At 42.8% G+C, this 24135-nt stretch overlaps 1 protein-coding gene across 2 annotated transcripts in view; it reads right to left on the reverse strand.

Annotated features, from left to right (window-relative positions):
- Nucleotides 1-24135, reverse strand: part of LOC139567736 (VPS10 domain-containing receptor SorCS3-like) — a 228387-nt gene that overhangs the window by 42804 nt on the left and 161448 nt on the right. For both annotated transcript variants that reach the window (XM_071389195.1, XM_071389194.1), the window contains exons 5-10: nucleotides 18077-18144; nucleotides 16217-16281; nucleotides 14767-14885; nucleotides 12093-12182; nucleotides 11436-11615; nucleotides 3516-3662 (exon numbers count right to left, since the gene is read on the reverse strand). In XM_071389195.1, the coding sequence (XP_071245296.1) occupies nucleotides 3516-3662; nucleotides 11436-11615; nucleotides 12093-12182; nucleotides 14767-14885; nucleotides 16217-16281; nucleotides 18077-18144 (669 nt within the window). The remainder of the gene's footprint in view (nucleotides 1-3515; nucleotides 3663-11435; nucleotides 11616-12092; nucleotides 12183-14766; nucleotides 14886-16216; nucleotides 16282-18076; nucleotides 18145-24135) is intronic.

Consider the following 24135-nt stretch of genomic DNA (forward strand, 5'->3'; position numbering starts at 1 on the left):
AATTCCCACAGCCTCACTCTAAAAAAACGTGCTGCCTCTCCATTGTTTATCTTAATTGTCGTTATCAGTCATTAATACAGGGAGGGTCTTTACATAAAATCATTAAGTCAAGGGAGAGAGGGAGAGAGAGGGAGACACAGCTGCATGTGAGCGCTCACATTTTTCAATATGTTGTTTTACAAAAATATAGATTTGGAGTTAGACAAACTTGGATTATTTGTCAGGGACATATACAGGATACTACCCTCCAACAGCATAACCTTCACTCCAGATTCAAAACTCCAAACCTACAACCTAATTTTGGACAAAATTTCCTGGAAGTATTATTACTACCAATGATTCATTTTCCCAAACTATACAGAGAGTGCCCTGGCAAACAAACAGCAGAGACCTGAGGACACCATCTGCCCTGGGACTGAGACAGACCAGATACAACTTCAATTAGCACTGAGGTGTGAAGTGAGAGGTGTCGAAGCCTTTAAGCCCAACAAATGGCAGGAGTCTCACAGTCTACCCCACCCACATCCAGATGCCTTTGAAGCCCCCTCCCGCTATTCAGAGACCATCCACTGGCATTTTCTACAAGAAATCTGCCTCCAGAAATAAAATCATCTCCCAAGAGGGTGTGACACCTACTCCCATTGCCTGCTGCATTGCTGCTTGTATTCTACCTGGCGATCTGTTCACTGTCTGCCCTGGCCTGTCTCCCCTGTCTGGTACAGGTACCCCCACCACACACGCACTGTTGGGCAAGTGCCTATGAACTTACAATGGCTAGCACCAAGTCGTATTTTTCTTGTGCATTTTGCTATTTTTCTATTTGCCTCATGACTTCTGCATGCTTTGTTGACTGTGAACTTTCTTGTTTACCCAACCGTGGGACAGACTATGTTTGTTCCCACACTTGGGACTCTGACTCTCTATTGGTTACACAGACTTTTGGCCTTCCTTCCTATTATGACCACCTCACGCCGGCTTTGTATTCATGTTACCTGATTGAAATTGCTGTACAATATGATCTTGTTGCCATCTAATGCACATTCAAATGTTATAAATCAACACTGCAGAGCTCTCCCTATCCTCTGCCGTGCCTTGATTGTATTACTGCTGATGATATCTGGAAATGTGCATGCTCATGTACTGTTGCTAGCCCCAATTCTGACTTGTGCTCTGATATTTGCTTCACAGATTTCTGCTCTCGTAAAAGCCTGGGTTTTCTGCACGTTAACACTATAATCTAATTACCTAAAATGGATCAATTGAAAGTGTGGGTTCACAGCTCCAATCCAGATGTGTTGGTCATTACTGAGATGTGGTTAAGGAGAGTGTTTTGTATACTGATGTTAACCTTTCTGGTTATAACCTTAATCTTGTTCTGAACGCCTCGAAAACAAAGGTCATGTGGTTTGGTTAGAAGGATGCCCCTCTCCCCACAGATGTGATTACTACCTCTGAGGGTTTAGAGCTTGAGGTAGTCACCTCATACAAGTACTTGGGAGTATGGCTCGACGGTACACTGTCCTCCTCTCAGCACATATCAAAGCTGCAGGCTAAAGTTAAATCTAGACTTTGTTTCCTCTATCATAATCTCTCCTCTTTCACCCCAGCTGCAAACTAACCCTGATTCATATGACCATCCTACCTATGCTAGATTACGGAGACGTAATTTATAGATCGGCAGGTAAGGATGCTCTCGAGCGGTTAGATGTTCTTTACCATTTGGCCATCAGATTTGCCACCAATGCTCCTTGTAGAACACATCACTGCACTCTATACTTCTCTGTAAACTGGTCATCTCTGTATACCCGTCACAATACCTACTGGTTGATGTCACGCCCTGGCCATAGAGAGGCTTTTATTCTCTATTTTGGTTAGGCCAGGGTGTGACTAGGGTGGGCATTCTAGTTTCTTTATTTCTATGTTTTTTATTTCTTTGTGTTTGGCCGGGTGTGGTTCTCAGAGGCAGCTGTCTATCATTGTCTCTGATTGGGAATCATACTTAGGCAGCCTTTTCCCACTTGTGTTTTGTGGGTAGTTGTTTTCTGTATAGTTTAGTTACCTTACAGAACTGTTCGTTTTTCTCTTTGTTATTTTTGTTCTAGTGTTCTGATTTAATAAAATATCATGAACACGTACCACACTGCGCTTTGGTCCAGTCATTTCCAGGAAGAGGATCGTGACAGTTGATGCTTATTTATGAAACCCTCTTAGGCCTCACTTCCCCCATCTGAGATATTTACTGCAGCCCTCATCCTCCACATACAACACCCGTTCCGCCAGTCACATTCTGTTAAAGGTCCCCAAAGCACACATATCCCTGGGTCGCTTGTCTTTTCAGTTCGCTGCAGCTAGCGACTGGAACAAGCTGCAACAAACACGCAAACTGGACAGTTTTATCTCAATCTCTTCATTCAAAAAATCAGTCATGGGCACTCTTACTGACAGTTGTCATTGCTTTGTGTGATGTATTGTTGTCTCTACCTTCCTGCCCTTTATGCTGTTGTCTGTGCCCAATAATGTTTGTACCATGTTTTGTTCTGCAACCATGTAGTGCTGCTGCCATGTTGTGTTGCTCCCATGTTGTTGTCATGTTGTGTTGCTCCCATCCTGTGTTGTCATATGTTGCTGCCATGCTATATTGTTGTCTTAGGTCTCTCTTTCTGTAGTGTTGTGGTGTCTCTCTTGTCGTGATGTGTGTTTTGTCCTATATATATATTTTTTTAATTACCCAGCGCCCATCATTGTAAATAAGAATTTGTTCTTAACTGACTTTCCTAGTTAAAAAAAGGTTAAATAAAAAAGGAAGTAATAAAACAAGTTTAGGGACGAGCCGAAAACAGAAGTCAATTATATCTGTTCACAGAGCCCCCCCCCAAAAAATGTGCTCTTTCATCTTTGCCAATTCATAGTATGACATTGCTGTAAGGACACCAAGGGCAACAGGATTTAACCGGGTAATCAAATAGAATCTGTAATTAAAATGTCACATAAATGCACAATCGTATTCAACCTGTAGCCCACTCAGCGTACAGCGTGCAGCCCCCACAATTGCCTCCCTAGGCTTTTAAGCAGTATGAACTCTTACTGCTAATGTCTCACAGTTATTTTTTCTACATAGTCATCCTTTACAGTCACGTCACGTGGGATAAAAGGAGAGATAGGGCACCTAATATACTAATAACTGTATATAACAAGGAGTGTGTACACAGTTCATCTTGATATCATAGTTTAAATGTGATTGTGTAAAGTTATTCCCTTTCCGTTAAGATGAGTAGGCAAACTTACTTGAGTGTGTGATGTAACGCGACTGTTATCATTGATGTACATAACTTGAAGGGAACTGAACACATATTCCTGGGTTCAAATAAACTGTCATTGGAGATTATCTATTGAGTATGCTTTTTAAACTACTGGACTAGGCTTAATCTGGGTCTGGGAAAGCACCTCAAAGAGTCTTAGATCATGTATGATCACCACAACGATGAGCCTTCCCTGTTAGCTTCAGTATAACTCACCAGTATACAGTGGATGTCGTTGCCAGCCAGGTCTGTCGCCGGGGCCTGCAGCAACCTCCAATCACGGCCCTTGTTGTAGGTGATGTAGGTCTTCACCTGGTTGTCTAGCCTCCTGTTTGCGATCAGCATGCCTTTGATACCTGCTACCTATGGAGAAATAGAGAACAAATTCTTAAACAGACACTAAAACTAGCCAAATCCAACCACCAAAACAGATTACATGATGTTTGATTTTTGATTTTTCAAGCACTAAACAGTACCCAAAATGCCCCCTGACAGACATAGCTGAGGGTGCGGCAACACCCCTGAAAAAAAAATATATATATATTAATACAAATATATACTACCCGACAAAAGCTTTAGAACACCTACCTATTCAAGGGTTTTCTTTATTTTTACTATTTTCTACATTGTAGAATAATAGTGAAGACATCAACACTATGAAATAACACATATGGAATCACGTAGTAAGAAAAAAAGTGTTAAACAAATAAAATATATTCTTCAATAGCCACCCTTTGCCTTGATGACAGCTTTGCACAATCTTGGTATTCTCTCAACCAGCTTCACCTGGAATGCTTTTCCAACAGTCTTGAAGGAGTTCCCACATATGCTGAGCACTTGTTGGCTGCTTTTCCTTAACTCTGCAGTCCAACTCAACCCACCCATCTACATTTGGTTGAGGGGGATTGTGGAAGCCAGTTCATTTGATGCAGCACTCCATCACTCTCCTTCTTGGTAAAATAGCTCTTACTCAGCCTGGAGGTGTGTTGGGTCATTGTCCTGTTGAAAAACAAATGACTGTCCCACTAAGCCCAAACCAGATAGGATGGTGTATTGCAGCAGAATGCTGTGGTAGCCATGCTGGTTAAGTGAGCCTTGAATTCTAAATAAATCAGTGTCACCAGCAAAGCACCCCCACAACATAACACCTCCGCCTCCATGCTTTATGGTGGAAAATACACATGCGGAGATCATCCGTTCACACACACCGCGTCTCACAAAGACACGGCGGTTGGAACCAAAAATCGCCAATTTGGACTCCAGACCAAAGGACACATTTTCCTCAGTCCAATGTCCATTGCTCGTGTTTCTTGGCCCAAGCAAGTCTCTTCTTCTTATTGGTGTCCTTTAGTAGGGGTTTCTTTGTAGCTATTCAACCATGAAGGCCTGATTCACACAGTCTCCTCTGAACAGTTGATGTTGAGATGTGTCTGTTACTTGAACTCTGTGAAGCATTTATTTCTGCTGCAATTTCTGAGGCTGGTATCTCATATGAAATTATCCATTCCATATGTGCTATTTCATAGTTTTGATGTCTTCACTATTATTCTACAATGTAGAAAATAGTAAAAAATTCAGAAAAACCCTTGAATGAGTAGATGTTCTAAAACTTTTGACCGGTAGTGTATATATACTGTATATATATAAAATTTGACTTTTCCACAAAAGTAGTGCACTGGGCCTTTACTAGTGCTGTATTAGCTGGCTGCTATAGCTGTCTGTAGTGCAGGCAAAAATAATCCCCGCAACCCCACAGTCAACAAAAAGTTCACAGCACCCCCAACCCCAAATATCTTGCCACGGCTATGCTGACAGACATCAGACTGGTCACAAACCAATCTCCCTTAAATTGCGTCCCCATCAACTGCCCACCACTGTTGTGACTACATTACAACGCTGGACGTTAAAACTGATAAAGTGTCACATCCACGAGACACCCACTCACAAAGTGAGAGAGAAACAGAGAGAGCGAGAGAGCGAGAGAGCGCGAGAGCGAGATGTCATGGCTCCTTGCCTCCTTAGTCAAACCGTCTTCCTACGATAACCCATCCAGGATGGAAATGTGATTGGGGTAAACCTGATGACTGTGCTTTAAATAAGACCCATACTGCAGCAGACATTGACGGCCCTCAGTCGTATCACCTTACCAGTATAAGTGGCACTAATAGGCGCCACGTTTGACATCGTCATAGAAAAACGGCCACCCGGGATGGACACGGCTAGTGAGGCAGGACGGGGCCCCTCCCTCCCCTGACCAGACTTGTCAATCACAGAGGTAATTATTTATCATCCCCCACAGTAATATTAAATATAGACTGATGTATGCATGTGGATCCATCTACATAGACAAAACAAACAACACAACAACTTTCAGCAAAGTAGCACTAGTATGATAAACGACCACTGAGATACCAGACTTCCCTCAGTACGTGCACTCCGTCTCCATGCAGACAGCCTTCTACAATCTCTCAATATGCATTAATGAAGATTTCTGCAATCTATTAGAAATATGGATCCACTGCTGAATCAGGGAATCAGAGGCTCCGAATAGGGGGGAAATGGAGGGAGGGGTTAAGAGTGTTGTCAGAGAGCTAATACACACACACACACACACACACACACAGCTAGACTAACAGAAAAGAGCATCATCATCATGACCATTACATTACCTAAATCATCTAGCTAACCCTCCCTCCATCTCTTCCTCCCTCCCTCCTACCACTCACTCATTCAAAAGCTATTTATAGCTCTGAGTGAGTAGGGGATCCGGTAGTTCATCATTGGGCTGTCGTTGATTTGTAGGCCTACCACTCTGAGTATTACAGTTTTTTCCAATTGCTAACACACTAAAATTACATGCACAGCACAATTATTTAAACTGACACACAGAGAGCAAAACCTCTTCTCAAGTCTCCAAAAGTCTAAACACATTTTCTGCTTTACGCACTTTTTAAATGCACTGCACACGGTTCTCTGCATAAGACACAACAATCTGACATGAAGTCACATGTTTGCCATTTCAAAACACTGCCATTCAAAATGACACTACATGAGCTAATTGGCCAATACATGTGCCACCTGGCCAAACACCTCAATGGTTAATTGTTACCACTTCAATCAGGAAGAAAGCACTATGAAAAGACCACAGGTGAGCACCTCTTGTTTTACAACAACAATGGAAGCTGTTGCAGAGAGAGGAAGAGGAAGAGGAAGAGGGAGGGGGAGAATGAGAGGGGGAGGAAGAGTGAGAGGTAGGGGTAGAGCTGGTAGAGGAGTTCATGGCCAAAGAAGACAACAACTTTCAAATGATATCAGAGCAACCTTAGTTGATCATGTCATCAACCATGGGCTGACAATGCGAGAGGCTGGACAGAGAGTGCAGCCCAACTTGAGCCGTTTTACTGTCGTCTGTGTCATCTGGACATTTAGACTGGAGTACAGGTATGTAACCAACATTTTTTCACACTATGTAGTACACCTCATGTCATAGTGTATCAGTTGGGTGACACCTGTTTACTTCATGAATGGCTGATGTCATACACTAACTGCACAAATTTCCTGTAGAATTTACTCTACTGTGGGGGAAATATCTTTAGGCTGCATTGTCCAAGCCCTATATATATATATTATTTTTTTTCTAAAGGACTGAGAGACGCAACCATGGTGGAGGAAGGGGCCAAATGTTCACCGGGGTACAGGAAGCTGCCATTGTGAACTTGGTTTTGGAAAATAATGAATTCAGATTACGAGAAATTCAAAGCCACATCATCCAAGACAACACCATATTCAACAACATTCAACGGGTCAGTCTGTCCACATTGGCTCGCATTCTCAAGCGAAACCAAATCAGAATGAAACAACTTTATAAGGTGCCGTTTGAGAGAAACTCTCAAAGAAACAAAGAGGTCAGACGAGCATATATTGATGGAAGTACAATATTGACTGCAGTACACTACACGCAACATTGTTTCCTAGTGTACTGGATAACACCATATTGACTGCTTTTGTTCTTTGTTTTCAGGGAGTACTGGAAATGGATGCTCATGCAATCCCACATGAGTTCATCTTTATAGATGAGGCTGGGTTCAACCTAGCAAAGACCAGAAGAAGGGGGAGAAACGTCATTGGCCACAGAGCCATTATAGATGTTCCTGGCCAACGTGGTGGGAACATCACAATGTGCGCTGCCATCTCCAATACGCATGGTGTCCTCCACCGTCATGCCAACCTTGGACCATACAACACAGCCCATATTCTCACATTTCTGGACAGACTACACAACATTCTCATACCACCAGAGCGTATGAATGATGCAGACCATCAAAGAACCCGGTACGTTGTAGTATGGGACAACGTGAGCTTTCATCGTGCAGCCCCAGTCCAAAACTGGTTTGCTGACCACCCACCATTTCTCGTGCAATACCTCCCACCATACTCACCATTTCTGAACCCCATAGAAGAGTTATTTTCAGCATGGCGGTGGAAGGTATACGACCGGCAGCCCTTTGTGCGCATGCCTCTTGTGCAGGCTATGGAAGAGGCATGTGATGAGATTGATGTGGGTGCGATTCAGGGATGGATAAGGCACTCAAGGCACTTCCCTCGATGTCTGGCAAGGGAAGATATTGCCTGTGATCTGGACGAGGCGTTGTGGCCAGACCCAGCTGTGCGGCAAGATGCTGCCTAATAATTTTTCTTGCCTCTTTTTTTCTATATATGTTTTCTGCACATTTTTTCAGCAATTGTCTTTTTCAGTTTACTGTTTTTTGTGACCATATTTGTGATCAGTCCAATGTAAATATATCTGCTGTGCATATGTTGCACTGACTTGTTTGGTGAAAAATAAAAAATTAAATGTTTCAACAGCATGTGTGTGTATCTGCAAATATTTCTGTGTATCTGAAGAATTTTCTACAATTTGAACTATTTTTGTATTATGGCAAAGCATACTAAAGATGAGAGTGCTTTTCATTATGCCCAACAGTGTGTAGTTGGTTAGACAAAAATCTGGTAATATGAATGAAGTGTGTGCCATTTCGTGCAAACGTTTGATTTTGATAATGCTATATGTAGTTTTGGTTGCAGTGCTTCATTTTGCAGGATATATGAGGTATTTTGCAGTTTGGGTGTGTGGTTTTGTGAATTGTGTTAAGTATTTTGATAAAACCAGCCTAGTTTGCAACATTGTGTTTTAGCAACTGTAATTGTGTTAGGCAAGTTGGAATATTCTGTAATATTCAGTGTGGAAGTTTATACCTCTGGGAGATGGATTGAATCAAAAACCTCACTCTAAATGGCTGATTTAACACGACTGGGAGTTAGAGAAAAACTTTTCGATTGAAGGGAAGATTGAATCCAACTGACACTCAAGTTACTCCCATCAGTCTAAAGTGGGGAAAAAATTTGTTTTATTCAAGTGAATAATATCATTTGTGAGAGAGAAAGGCTGAGAAAGAGAAGGTGAGAGAATACTGACGAAAGGCAATTCATTATTTGACAATCCAAGGAGAAGAGTAAAAGCCTGTTGCGTTCACTCAGTCTCTCTGTTCCCTGTTGAGCTCAAAGTACTTTGTGAATGATTCCTCTCTGAGTCCTTGAGGCCATTGGCCTTCTGAAGCCCAACACTCCAGGGTTTGTTACAACAATACTTGGGACTCCTTCAAAGCACTTTGGTCAGAGTTATATCTACAGTCTTTTTCAGAGGAACTCAAAGCAAAAGTCTGCCTCTTCCAAAAAAAAAAAGATTGAAGTGAAACTTTAAAGAGATACATACAGCATAACTTCAGTTTACAATAGTTTGTGATTAGCACATGCATGTATACACAAAGGGTTAACTTCTTTGGGCTGCAGGGGCAGTATTGAGTAGCCTGGATAAAAGGTGCCCATTTCAAACGGCCTCGTACTCAATTCTTGCTTGTACAATATGCATATTATTATTACTATTGGATAGAAAACACTCTCTAGTTTCTAAAACCGTTTGAATTATATCTGTGAGTAAAACAGAACTCATTTTGCAGCAAACTTCCTGACAGGAAGTGGAAAATCTGAAATCGATGCTCTGTTCTAGGGCCTGCCTATAAATGTGCTTGATATGTATTAGTATACATGCACTTCATACGCCTTCCACTAGATGTCAACAGGCAGTGAGAGAAGAAATGGAGTGTATAACTTGATCTGAGGTCGAATAAAAGCTCTTGGCATGACGTGACACCAGTTTCCTGTTTTCTGGAGCGTGCGAGAAGGGACCTGGTATTGCCTTCTGAAAAGCTGTCGTTATAGACGACTAATATCTCCGGCTATGATTTTATTTGATAAATGTGACAATATCATCGTAAAGTATGTTTTTTCAATATAGTTTTATTAGATTATTGATTTTTTTTTCGGGACGTTAGGCGTGTTGCTTTGTCTGCGTTTGTTCACGAAGAAGAGCTTCGCGCCACTTTGCTAGCTTTCCGTGCTAATTGACTGGAGAAGAGGACATTCTAAAACCAAACAATGATTGTTCCCGACAAAGGACCCCTTGTACAACATTCTGATGGAAGATCATCAAAAGTAGGACCCATTTTATGATGTTATTTCATATATCTGTCGTACATGTGTACTATTAGTTTGCGCCCAGATTTTGGGCACTCTCTCGCCATAACGTAAGCTGGATGTCGTAATGAAGTTATTTTTAGAATTCTAACACGGCGATTGCATTAAGAACTAGTGTATCTATCATTTCCTATACAACATGTATTTTTTAGTAACGTTTATGTATAGTGTTTTGGTCAGAATAGGTTAGGTGATTGTCATAAAAATATCCGGACTTTCTGGGAAAAAGATGCTACGTTAGCACAATGTATAACCACTGATTTCAGCTCTAAATATGCACATTTTCGAACAAAACATAAGTGTATGTATAACCTGATGTTATAGGACTGTCATCTGATGAAGCTTATCAAGGTTAGTCAAAAATTATATATCTTTTGCTGGTTTGTTACGATCGCTAACTTTTGCTGCTGGTAAATGGCTTGTGTTTCTGGCTATTGTGGTAAGCTAATATAATGCTATATTGTGTTTTCGCTGTAAAACACTTAAGAAATCGGAAATATTGGCTGGATTCACAAGATGCTTGTCTTTCATTTGCTGTACACCTTGTATTTTTTCAGAAATGTTTTATGATGAGTATTTAGGTAGTTCACGTTGGTGTCTGTAATTACTCTGGCTGCTTCGGTGCTATTTGTGACGGTAGCTGTGATGGTAGCTGCAATGTAAAACTGATTTATACCTGAAATATGCAAATTTTTCGAACAAAACATAGATTTATTGTATAACATGTTATAAGACTGTCATCTGATGAAGTTGTTTCTTGGTTAGTTTGGTTGGTTCTTGGTTAGTTAGGTTGGTTTTGTGCATGCTACCTGTGCTGTGAAAAATGTCTGTCCTTTTTTATATTTGGTGGTGAGCTAACATAAATATACGTGGTGCTTTCGCTGTAAAACATTTAAAAAATCGGACATGTTGGCTGGATTCACAAGATGTTTATCTTTCATTTGCTGTATTGGACTTGTTAATGTGTGAAAGTTAAATATTTCTAAAAAATATCTTTTGAATTTCGCACCCTGCACTTGAGCTGGCTGTTGTCATAAGTGTACCGACGTTGGGCTTGCAGCCATAATAAGTTTTTAAACTAGTTAAAACAACGTCACACAAAACTGGATTGGCGTAATTTTAACCAGTTTTACCCACTGGGTATGACCATTCATTTAATACTAACTCCGTTTTTGTAAACCATTAACACACATGTTAGAAGGAGCAGCAGTAGTAGTAGCATTGTTAATGACTGCTGACTCTGAAGATCAGACCCATATCTCAGTCCTCTGCCTCCCTCCATCACACCTGCCAGTGTCTGTGTGATAAACTGGGGATTCATCCTGAGAAAGAAGGGAAAAAAGGAGGGGGGACGATCCGCAACGAATGTTGATGACATAGAGACCTACTAACAAGGCTATAACACACACACACACACACACACACACACACACACACACACACACACACACACACACACACACACACACACACACACACACACACACACACACACACACACACACACACACACACACACACGCACACACTGAGGACACTTACCTCATACAGGTCCAGCATCTGGTTGCCCCCCAGGCCGCGGGTGGTCTTGACGTTCTCCATGGCCAGGGTGAAGAGGATGCCCCGGGTGTCGGAGAGGTACAGGTTGTACGTGTCGTTCTGGTTCCACTCCTGTACTGCCGCGAACACCTGGTGCTCGTCTGTGCTGACGATGTGGAGGTCCTGGTGACAGAGGATGGGGGGGTTGGAGAGGTTCGAGGATTTATAAAGAGATAACGGATCTTATGGTTGTAACAAGCCGCCGAGTACGTGTTGTGTGTCACAAGATCAGGTCTGGTGTGCATATTGAATGTTTAACACTATAGCTGCCAATGCTCTCTACACAACATATAGTGTCTTTTAACAGCTGCAATAGAAGAGTGAGACTACACACTATGAGACTACACACCAGTGTGTAGTAGTGCTACAGATATTTCGAGAGCTAAATCCTGGTTACTTCAAATCAAATTGTATTTGTCCCATTCTATGTAAACCACAGGGGCAGACTTTACCGTGAAATGCTTACCTTCGAGCCCTTTCCCAACAATGCAGAGTTAAAAAGTAAGAATTAAAAAAGTACTCAATCTGAATAATTGATCTACTGCATGTACTGTATATCCGGAGGCATGTGTGTATCACTGTAAAATGAATGTTGCTTACCTTAGGCAGAGAATATTTCGGCAGTTTGATTTTGAGGAATGGATCCCTCTGGTAGGACACATAGTAGCTGGCCTGTCCTGCTGTAGTAACCTGGAACACATTGAGCCAAAACACTGAGTATTCCCTTTTTGTTCAAGTGTATAATGTGTCCATGCTACAGTACACATCACATGAATTAACTATATGGATTAATCTAAAACCTTCATAAATGTATCGATCATTACTCATGCTGCAACCCTCACCCAAGTGAACATGCATGACATTGTTTAAAATGTAAAGATATATACTTTATTGTCAGAGAGGAACATTGAAGCATAAGGTATTTAAATGCCTCTTTCCAGTTGTTTCTATTGAGATAATAACAATAAAATCTATTGGCTAGCATACAGCGGAAACTGCTCCTCTCACATTCTCTCCTGTCGTCGATGCTCTTTGTGGTTTTGGAGGTAGACTTGGGTAAATATCTCTTAGGGACAATCAATAGCCTCATTATTCTCTGTCAAGAGAAATCTTTAACTCTCCCAAGCAATGCTCAGTGGCCTGTCTTAGGAAAGTCATCCTTAATGATACCAGCGCCTCGGCAAGCAAACACTCGAGCTGTTAGCTGCTGTTAGCCTATGCAGCACAAACACCACGAGGAGGGAAGAAAGTGCTAGAAACCTGCAATTAGAGCACTGTAATAGCTACTGCAAAATGAACAGTGCAGTTAGACTAACAAGAAATTAAGCTTTCTGACAATATTAGATATTTTTATGTCCTGGGAAATTTTCTTGTTACTTACAATCTCCTGCTATTCGCATTAGCCTACGTTAGCTCAACCGTCCTGTGGAAGGGACACCGATCCCGAAGAAGTTTAACTACTTCTCAGATAAAGTTCAGTGTGTCAAATCGGAGGGCCTGTTGTCCTGACCTCTGGCAGTCTCTATGGGGGTGCCACAGGGTTCAATTCTCGGCCCGACTCTTTTCTCTGTATTTATCAATGATGTCGCTCTTGCTGCTGGTGATTCTTTGATCCACCTCTACGCAGACGACACCATTCTGTATACTTCTGGCCCTTCTTTCGACACTGTGTTAACAAACCTCCGAACGAGCTTCAATGCCATACAACACTCCTTCCGTGGCCTCCAATTGCGCTTAAATGCTAGTAAAACAAAGTGCATGCTCTTCAACTGATCGCTGCCCGCACCAGTCCTCCCGACTAGCATCACTACTCTGAACGGTTCTGACTTAGAATATGTGGACAATTATAAATACCTAGGTGTCTGGCTAGACTGTAAACTCTCCTTCCAGACTCATATTATTAGTGAACCAGGCGAGGCAGTCATTAGAGTAACCAAGGCGGTTGAGTCTGCCGATTAGAATACGGGGATTGACCGAGTCGAAAGCCTTGGCCAGGTCGCTGAAGATGGCTGCACAGTACTGTCTTTAATCAACAATTCATCCACAAAACACGCTGCTGGCTTTCTGGGTTGGAAAAGGGGGAGGTGAAATAGGGTCATGATTATTGGACACAGCTAATTAGGCCTCTTAGTGTGGTTCTAAGTGCACTTCAATTGGAGAGAGAGAGAGAGAAATAGGGGGCGGTTTTGAACTGAAAAAGATATTGGGATGATCGATTTGTCATTACCCACTTTCATAGAATTCATTCAGCTGTGATGCAACGCGAGAAAACATTGTAGGTTCCCTGAATTAAAGATGCAGTCGGAGGTTTAGGTTGAGTGTTTGTGGTTTTAATTAGGAAGATGTATGAGTGTGGTCAACATAGTTGAGGGATCTCTTAGACCACAACTTTTTGGTAGTTCAGTCTTGTCCCATTGCCGTACAACTGGCAACTTGCCGTACAACACCGTACAACTGGCAACTTAAGTCAGCGTGCAGGCACCTGGCCCACCACAGGAGTTGCTAGAGCGCGATGGGACAAGGAAATCCGCCTCATGGTTCTCTCAGACACAGCCGGCTGTGACACAGCCCGGGATCGAACCCGGGTCTCTAGTGACGCCTCAAGCACTGCAAGACACCAGATATCTTAATGTCCATTATTCTGGCAGAATGAAGCCAATCATGTGTAGAACCTGTAGTTTTCCTGAAAATGTGACTTGACTTTGAAGAAGTCTTGGCCCTGCGTAGGCTATAACTAGATGCCCGGAACTCCTGACAGAGAATACTAGAGCCTAGAGTTTTCCTGGTCAAGCCACTTTCTCAAGGGAAAACTCTTGCCTCTAATTTAAATAGTTGACCTTTGTGACCTGACCTGGAAAACCTTCTGGCCCTAACTCATGTTCTAATAGAAATACATCCAAAGCTCTTCCCTTGAAATACTTCTAACAACTAGGTAGGCCTTTGAATTTAAATTTGGATGGAAAAGTTATTTATACTGGACTGGATTGGAAGGATAATTATTCCTACTCCTGCGTTGTCTTGGCTGTGTGCTTAAGGTCTTCATCCTATTGGAGGTGAACCTTCGCCCCAGTCTGAGGCTCTGGAGCAGGTTTTCCCTCGATCCTGACTAGTCTCCCAGTACCTGCCACTGAAAAACATCGACAAAGCATGATGCTGCCGCCACCATGCTTCACCGTAGGGACCGTGCCGGGTTTCCTCGAGACGTGATCCTATGCAATGCATCACGGTCTGCACACAATAAGGTACAATATATTTTATTCAGACAGAGCCTTACCTGAATAAACATATAGTCATCTTGGACCACCAGTGAGCTGATGTCGATGTATCCAGGGAAGGGGTAGTTTCTGTTGGGCTCTGAGCATGTTAGAGCCCGGCATGTTACATACTGTATACCTGCAAGATAAAGAGATAGAGATGACTGAATATCTGGATTCATCCAGCTGTGGATTGTCATGTAAAATCACATAATTAGTCATTCTATCCTGTGTTTTACTGCTTAAGAATAGTCTATTTTTATATGCTAGTGTTTTTCTAACCTGATACAAACTTGTCTTTGTGTGACTTAGTCATAAGACTGGGCATATAGCTAAGATCCGTTTGGGTGCGACCACAGCATGTGACATCCTGTGGGTTCACTATCTGCAGGAAGTCACATATACAGAAACTTGCAGAAAGGAGCACATTATAGTGTTTGCTGTTGTGAATGCAGTTAGACGGTTGAGCCCTCAGGCTGTCAACCTCGTGCTATCTAAATCTGTGCAGACAACTAATTGCCTTTTACACACTATCTGCTGATGTATACAGAAAGGATGTACTTCTTTATATAATCTGGGACCCGACACTGTTCATTGGCCCTAAACTGCACCACTGTTGAAGTGCATAGTTAACGGCAAATCTTATAATAAGGTTGTTTTGAAGAATACAGTCTCTCTCTTGGGAAGGTGAGGATGCCTGGACTTGAACTTGAGGGAACTTTTGTATGGTTTGTGATTGACATGCGATAGAGGAGACAGCATTACACTTGTGACAATATACTGACTGTGTATATATATAATTGTAATTTGGCCAGTATGTTGTGATTTCCATTCTATAATGGTGATTGGTTCACACATGCAATACGTGACGTTGTAGAGTTGTCACTATTCAACATGATCAACTGTGATCATTCTCTGTGTACAGAAAACAAAACTCTCTCTGATTCCGGGGCTCTAACAACAGTAGCAGCAGATAGCTAGAATAAACAATCTCACAATTTCACCTATGGAGGACCTTGGGTGGCGTTGCCGTGGCGAGTTATAGAGCTGAAACTCCCAGGGTGAGAGGGTTGAGAGGGAAAGGCCATATTAATCAAGTGTCATGCACTGCATTTATCAGTGGGGTAAATCCACTGTCTCTCCCCTGGGACACGACGCTCTAAACCCAGGGTGGAATTTATTCCTTGACAGACTCTCTTCTATCACTCTCTTCTATCGTTTGAGGGCTGATAATTGGACTGCAAATGTGGGGGCATTTCTCTGCAGTGTGTGTGACAGAGAGAGGGAAAGAAAAAGAGAGGTGTGTTTGTGTTTGTGTGTGTGTGTGTGTGTGTGTGTGTGTGTGTGTGTGTGTGTGTGTGTGTGTGTGTGTGTGTGTGTGTGTGTGTGTGTGTGTGTGTGTGTGTGTGTGTGTGTGTGTGTGTGTGTGTGTGTGTGTGTGTGTGTGTGCGTGTGTGTAGTGCTACTCACGTCCATTGGGGGTGTGTGCCTCCATGTGGACCAGATCTGACTCCTTGTCTAGACCCGTTACAGACCTGGATTAAAGAAGAGGAGGAGAGAAGGAAGGATGAAGAGGAGGAGGGGGATGGAGGGGTAAAGTAATGAGAAGAAGAGAAGAAGAGGAGGGGAGACAGAGAGAAGAAGAGGAGGAGAGAATCAGGGAAGAACAGGATGGGAGTAGATTGGGTGAAGTGAAGAGGAAGGAAGAAGAGGAGAGGAGAAGATGAGATGGGAAGTGAAGGAGGGGGAGAGGAGAGGAGAGGAGAGGAGGAGGGAAGAAGAGGAGATGGGAAATGAAGGAGGGAAGAAGAGGAGAGGAGGAGGGAAGAAAAGGAGGGAAGAGAAGGAGGGAAGGTGAGGAGAGGAGGAGAGGAGGAGGGAAGAGAAGGAGGGACAAAGAGGAGAGGAGGAGGGAAGAGAAGGAGGGAAGAAGACAATAAACAGAAGATGAGTCTCAGCAGAGGTATTCCAGTCCAGATATAGACGTCTCATTTCAGCGTTGTCTCAACGATGATGGCAATAAAATAGCAATGCAATCCCACGTGAGGACGTTCTCCCCAGGGATCTGTTACAAAATGTCACATTACCCATAGCAACCCCCACAGCAACAACCAGACGCTGTGGGTTTGTTATTTTACCACAAAGTGGTATCTGCCACAAAAGTGTAAATACACAACAACCTACATATGTTATTAATTTTGTCTGGCACTGTACACCGGCAAGGCTGTGCCACATAATTAAAGTTAGAATCACCGTACTGTATTATATAATTGTATTGGGTATAGTGGACTAATTTGAATAGATTTTTTTGTTGTTAAGTAGGCAAGTCAGTTAAGAACAAATTCTTATTTACAATGACAGCCTAGGAACTGCCTTGTTCAGAATGACAGATTTTTACCTTGTCTGTTTGGGGATTCGATCTCGCAACCTTTCAGTTACTGGCCCAAAGCTCTAACCACTAGGCAACCTAGAGCTCCCCCAGATATGGCGTTCCTATAGTGTGATGTATGTCATTCCTGGTGGAGTGAGACTGATAAACTCAAATAATAAACTGATAAACTTGTCTGTAAGCCTGGCTTGAGAGGCCCGGGGTACTAATCGTGAGGGTCAGAGTTTAAAGTCCTTGAAGGGGTTGGATCAAGAATGGATCAAGCTAATTATTTAGGATATGTGACGAAAAGTAGACCCTGGATTTATGCAAGTTGCTGTGGACATAGCTGGCAGCAGCTCGACACTCACACTCGCACACGCACACACGGACACGCACACGCACACACACACACACACACACACACAGCATCCCCTTCATCTCTAGGAAGGAAAGCAATGAGGCAGAATAAATTCAGAGCTACATTTGTGATGAGTGTGTACTTCCGCAGAATGGGGAGGGCCGACGTAATTAGATGAGAGGCGACTTATTATACAGTATCTTCCTACTTTATGAATGTACAGTATGTATGGATAACCCCCAATGAAAAAGTAAGGATTGTTAAGAATGTGAGATGTGAGAGGCAGAATGTGACATGGTGACACTGTGGATGTAGATTTATCACAGTCCAATCATATCAACAGTGGAAATGAGCAGATCGTTACACAGCATTTCCCACCAGCAACACTAGTCATTCAGATAGCTTGTTGAAACGTATTATCAATGTCCTTCACAGACTCTTGCATTGCAGAAAGCAAACAACATGTTCCACACACTGCTAGTGATGCTCCAAAACAGTTTGTGAGGAGAGTCTGAGGAAACAAAGGAAAAGATCAGGACTACAGAGAGGACGAGAAGAAGCGAAGGATGATGAGAAGAAAGAAGACAAGTGTATGACTCACCAGTAGAACCTGTTCACATGCTCATGAACCAGCTGCCATTTTCTCCCAAAGTCCAGGGAGGCGTACAACTGTGAAGAAGAACATAAAAAGAAAAAGAAAAGAGATAAAGAACATATGAGTCTACTTATCACAAGACAGAAAGTAAAGTGACAGTGGGCTTGAGTCATGGCAGGATAATAGTAGGGAAGAGAGTACCCAGGGCAATAAAGCGTGACACTCTAGATAGGCTGACATTACCTTAAACTGACATTATCATTATGACTCAGACCATTCATGTTAACATATAGGCTCCCAAATTACATGTAGGCCCTATCCTGTTTTCTTTTCCAATTGTAAATTAGCACGTGGTATAGTTAAAGCACTTCAAGTCCAATATGTTCGCCGCAAAATAGGTTTAACATTATCGTTTGCTTTTCCTGGAACAGCAAAGCCTTTGGTGGGTTCATGGTGACCAAATGAAGTGGAGTGCTTATATATCAATCCAATTGCCTCTAGAGGAAGAATACAAATCCAGAATGAATTTGTAAATGAAGAACATTCTTGTCCAAAAATATATATATTGCCCTGTTGACGATCAGGTGTAGTACTGCCTATGGCCTAATTTAATTGGTCTAATTATATTTTCCACTTCCTTGGTGCATAATGACAGGGAGCATTTTGTTCCATTACACTGATTGATGGTGCTGATGTTACTTCCTGCTGGCTGTCTGTATTGCTATTTTAGTCTTACAGTCAGAGTCAGTGGCCCCAGTCAGACTCCATGATAATGTTCTACCTTTATCAGAGCGGAAATCTGACATTCAACTTCGAGGCCAACAATGATCAAACACCAGATACAATTTGCCATATTTGCTACATGCAAACAAATTGTTATGCACACACACAATAGTATCTAAACTGTCATCATCATAATCATCATGTTTTTTTATCACTGGCTTTATCACTTGGTACCAGATCTGAGTAAATAAATAGTGGTCCCAAGTCATGTTCCACCTTACAGGATCCTGCATGTGGCAGGCAGGCGGAGCCATGTTCCTCCCAATAGCAGTATGTGGTTGTAGGCAGCCTGAGCTGGGTGGCAGGTATGCAGGTCGGGCTAGTCTCTCATCACTCTGGACAGTGACATATGATGCCACTGGGTGAGCTCAAGCTGCACTCATTCATCAGGCCAATTATATTTTTATTCTAAAACTCAGAGCTGTCACAAAGTGAGCTTCATAGTTTTCCACTCACGTCAATAAATCAAAACACCTGCCGGATCCAGAGCCACTGATGAGGCCTGCCCGGCGACAGCCAAGAGACTGAGAGAGCGAGAGCTGCCAGGGACACGTGTCTAAATGGTGGTTGAAGGATTGAGGATAACAGTTGTTGGTTCCACTCATCTATTCATGTTGATGGAGGATTTCAATAGACATCTATATGGCGGTATGTACGTCATTGTGTTCTGAGGCTTGTTTAGCTGTGTACTTTAGAATGTAAAACGCTGACACCAACTGCAGAATTTTAAAAGTAGAACATGTGGTTTACCAGGAAAGAGAGACGGAAAAAGAGAGTCATGATTGTTGTGCCTAAGCTAGGTAGGTAAACAATGCAAGCTTTTGAGAACATGTCAAGCAGACTAACGAAAACATCTGATTATGTACAAGAACAGAAACATCACGGCGCATGAGGGCACGGAGGGCGTCGCACAGCATGTGTTGTGTCTTCATCTAAAGAATAATTTATTCTAATGTAGATTACGGGAAAACACAGAACATTATGGACAAACATTATAGCTGACACAAATGGTGCGTTGCGGCCCCAAAGAGCGGGCATCCAGCAGGCTGAATCACAGTCAAGGCTCCAAGATCTCACACAGGCCTCTTTCCAGACAACAGCTTTTATATTGTCTGCAGCCAGCCAGTGAGAACGTTTACAGCTATCAAATCATATCTTTATTTGTCACATGCGCCGAATACAACAAGTGTAGACCTAACTGTGAAATGCTTAATCCTTCTTGAACTGCACTGTTGGTTAAGAAAACATTTATCAAATAAACTAAAGTAAAAAAAAAAAAAAAAAGTAACACAATAAAATAACAATAACAAGGCTATATACGGGTCCCGGTACCGAGTCAATGTGCGGGGGTACAGGTTAGTCGAGGTAATTTGTACATGTAGGTAGGGGTGAAGTTACTATGCATAGAAAATAAATAGCGAGTAGCAGCAGTGTACAAAACAAATGGAGGGGGGGGGGGGGGGTGTCAATGTAAATAGTCCGGTGGCCATTTGATTAATTGTTCAGCAGTCTTATGGCTTGGGGGTAGAAGCTGTTCAGGAGCCTTTTGGTCCTGTACGATATCAGAGAAAACGGTCTATGACTTGGGTGACTGGAGTCTCTGACAATTTTTTGGGCTTTCCTCTGACATAAGGTCGTGATGCAACCGGTCAGGATGCTTTCGATGGTGCAGCTGTAGAACTGGAGAGCTGTAGAGCTATAGATCTGGAGACCCATGCTAAGTCTCCTGAGTAGTAAAAGGTGTTGTCATGCCCTCTTCACATCTGTCTTGGTGTGTTTGGACCATGATAGTTCGTTGGAGATGTGGACTCCTAGGAACTTGAAACTCTCGACCCGCTCCACTACAGCCCCGTCAATGTTAATGGGTGACTGTTCGTCACACCCTTCCTACTGTCCACGGTCAGCTCCTTTGTAACGCTCACATTGAGCGAGAGGTTGTTGTCCTGGCACCACACTGTCAGGTCGCTGACCTCCTCTCTATAGGCTGTCTCATTGTTGTCGGTGTGTCATCAGCAAACTTAATGATGGTGCTGGAGTTGTGTTTGGCATGCAGTCGTGGGTGAACAGGGAGTACAGGAGGGGACTAAGTATACACCCCTGAGGGGCCCCAGTGTTGAGGATCAGCGTGGCAGACGTGTTTTTGCCTACCCTTACCACCCTTTGGGTGGCCCGTCAAGAAGTCCAGGATCCAGTTGCAGAGGGAGGTGTTTAGTCCCAGGGTCCTTAGTTTAGTAATGAGCTCCGTGGGTACTATGGTGTTGAATGCTGAGCTGTAGTCACATGAACAGCATTCTCACATAGGTGTTATTTTTGTCCAGGTGGGAAAGGGCCATGTGGAGTGCGATTGAGATTAAGTCATCTGTGGATCTGTTGGGGCGGTATGCGAATTGGAGTGGGTGTCACGATTGTCGTAAGAAGCGGACCAAAGCGCAGCATGGTTTGAATACATTCTTCTATATTTAATGAAGAACACTTAAACAAAAACAACAAAATGAATAAGACGAACGTGACCGCTATATAAACACTGTGCTAACATGCTACATAACATAGACAATAACCCACAACCCACAATACAAAACAGGCTACCTAAATATGGTTCCCAATCAGAGACAACGCAAAACACCTGTCTCTGATTGAGAACCATATCAGGCCAAACACATAGAAATAGACAAACCAGACAAACAACATAGAATGCCCACTCAGATCACACCCTGACCAAACAAAACATAAAACATACAACGCAAACTATGGTCAGGGCGTGACAGTGGGTTTAGGGTATCCAGGAAGATGCTGTTGATGTGAGCTAAGACCAGCTTTTCAAAGCACTTCATGGCTACCGACATGAGTGCTACGGGGCGGTAATCATTTAGGCAGGTTACCTTCACTTCCTTGGGCACAGGGACTATGGTGGTCAGCTTGAAACATGTAGGTATTACAGACTCGGTCAGGGAGAGGTTGAAAATGTCAGTGACAGTGTAGGCACTTGCCAGTTGGTCAGCGCATGCTTTGAGTACATGTTGACCTGTTTAAAGGTCTTGCTCACATCGGCTACTGAGAGCATTATCACACATTCAGCCAGAACAGCTGTTGCTCTCGTGCATGCTTCAGTGTTGCTTGCCGCGAAGTGAGCATAAAAGGCATTTAGCTCGTCTGTTAGGCTTGCGTCACTGGGCAGCTTGCGTCTGGGTTTCCCTTTGTAGTCCGTAATAGTTTTCAAGCCCTGCCACATCTGACGAGCGTCAGAGCCGGTGTAGTAGGATTCAATCTTAATCCTGTATTGAAGCTTTGCTTGTTTGATGGTTCGTCTGAGGGCATAGCGGGATTTCTTATAACCGTCTGGATTAGTGTCCAGCTCCTTGAAAGTGGCATCTCTAGCCTTTAGCTCGATGCGGATGTTAGCTGTAATCCATGGCTTCTGGTTGGGATATGTACGCACGGTCACTGTGGGGACAACGTCATTGATTGACTTATTGATGAAGCCAATGACTGAGGTGGTATACTCCTCAATGCCATTGGATGAATCCCAGAACATATTCCAGTGTGTGCTAGCAAAACAGTCCTGTAGCTTAGCGTCCGCGTCATCTGACCACTTCCGTATTGAGTCACTGGTACTTCCTGCTTTAGTTTTTGCTTGTAAGCAGGAATCAGATTTGCCAAATGGATGGCGGGGAGAGCTTTGTATGCATCTGTGTGTGGAGTAAAGGTGGTCTAGAGTCCTCTGGTTGCACAGAAATTTGGTAAAACGTATTTAAGTTTGCCTGCATTAAAGTCCCCGGCCACTAGGAGCTACGCTTCTGGATGAGCATTTTCTTGTTTGCTTATGGCCGTATAGAGTTGTTTGAGTGCGGTCTCAGTGCCAGCATCGGACTGTGGTGGTAAATAGACGGCTACGAATAATATAGATGAGAACACTTCTGGTAGATAATGTGGTCTACAGCTTATCATAAGGTACTCTACCTCAGGCGAGCAATACCTCGAGACTTCTTTAATATTAGATATCGCGCACCAGCTGTTATTGACAAAGACACACACACCCCCACCCTGCATCTTACCAGATGTAGCTTCTCTGTTCTGATACATCAAACTGATACATCAAAAGCTGTAAGTCATGTCTCCACAAGGTAAAGTTCATCACCTCTTAGCACACAGCGTATGACAATGTATTGGCCAGTCTGACAGTGTCTTGGCCACTCTGAGAGTCTCTTGGCCAGTCAGACATTGCCTTGGCCAATATGACAGTGTCTTGGCAAGTCTGACAGTGTATTGGCTAGTCTGACAATGTTTTCACCAGTCATACAGTGTCTTGGCCAGTCTGACAGTGTCTTGGCCAGTCTGACAGTGTCTTGACCATAGAGAACCTGTATAGAAGCTGCACTATACAGAATGTTGTCAATCTTGACAGCCATCCCTTCAACATGGTCTCTTTTAGTAGCTGTACATAGATATAGTACATTATATCACCAACACATGCTTGTGCACACTGTACTATCACTACCTATTCATTATGGTAGTGGATATGAGGTGATGACTAAGATGACTGTCATTCTGTCCATCATGTCTGGATCCTGATTGACAGAGGAAACAGAGTGGCATCATTTGACAACAGTCTGGGTCTTGTTAATGTAAATACGTTTTACCAAATTTCTGTGCAACCAGAGGAAAAAAAATTACAAGCCAAGTTGGTTTAGCCATGGAAAAAGTCAGCAACCTTCCCGCTAGCCATGATTAGCTGAGATAATGAATGGACTGGACATGCAGAGAGATGAGTTTGAATTGGTCTGTCCTTGTAGCAGGCTTCTGCCTATAATATGAGCTCGCCAGTATGTGTAGGTAATCCTTTCTAATGTGGCTTTTTTGAAAGATATCACATAGTAGAACTGCTTAAGTGCTGCTCTCCACTTTCTAGAGGACCGAGTTTTGAAATCAGTGGAATTAGACTTTGATAGCTAAGGAAATGGAGAAATTCTGGCGTTTGATTGCAAATATGCAGACAGAGTCGAAAAGAGAACACAGAAGCCTCCGGATTACATCTTCAAACTAAGGGCAACCATAGCAACCGTGACAGAGGGAGAAGCGTCAATCCATGTACACAGGTAAGAGAGTGTAGCTAGCTACATTTTCAGATATTACACATTTCAAATTTTGTCAGCAAGTCGTTTTCATTTCAAGTTAAAGTGTACTGTTAGCTAGCTAGCTAATGTGTATGATCTGTATGATGTGTATGATCTGTCTAGTAATATTATTTGTATCTCAGAGCCATTTGCATTGCTAGTTATAGCCGA

This window comes from Salvelinus alpinus, chromosome 2 (assembly GCF_045679555.1).
Source record: "Salvelinus alpinus chromosome 2, SLU_Salpinus.1, whole genome shotgun sequence".
Lineage (NCBI taxonomy): Eukaryota > Metazoa > Chordata > Actinopteri > Salmoniformes > Salmonidae > Salvelinus > Salvelinus alpinus.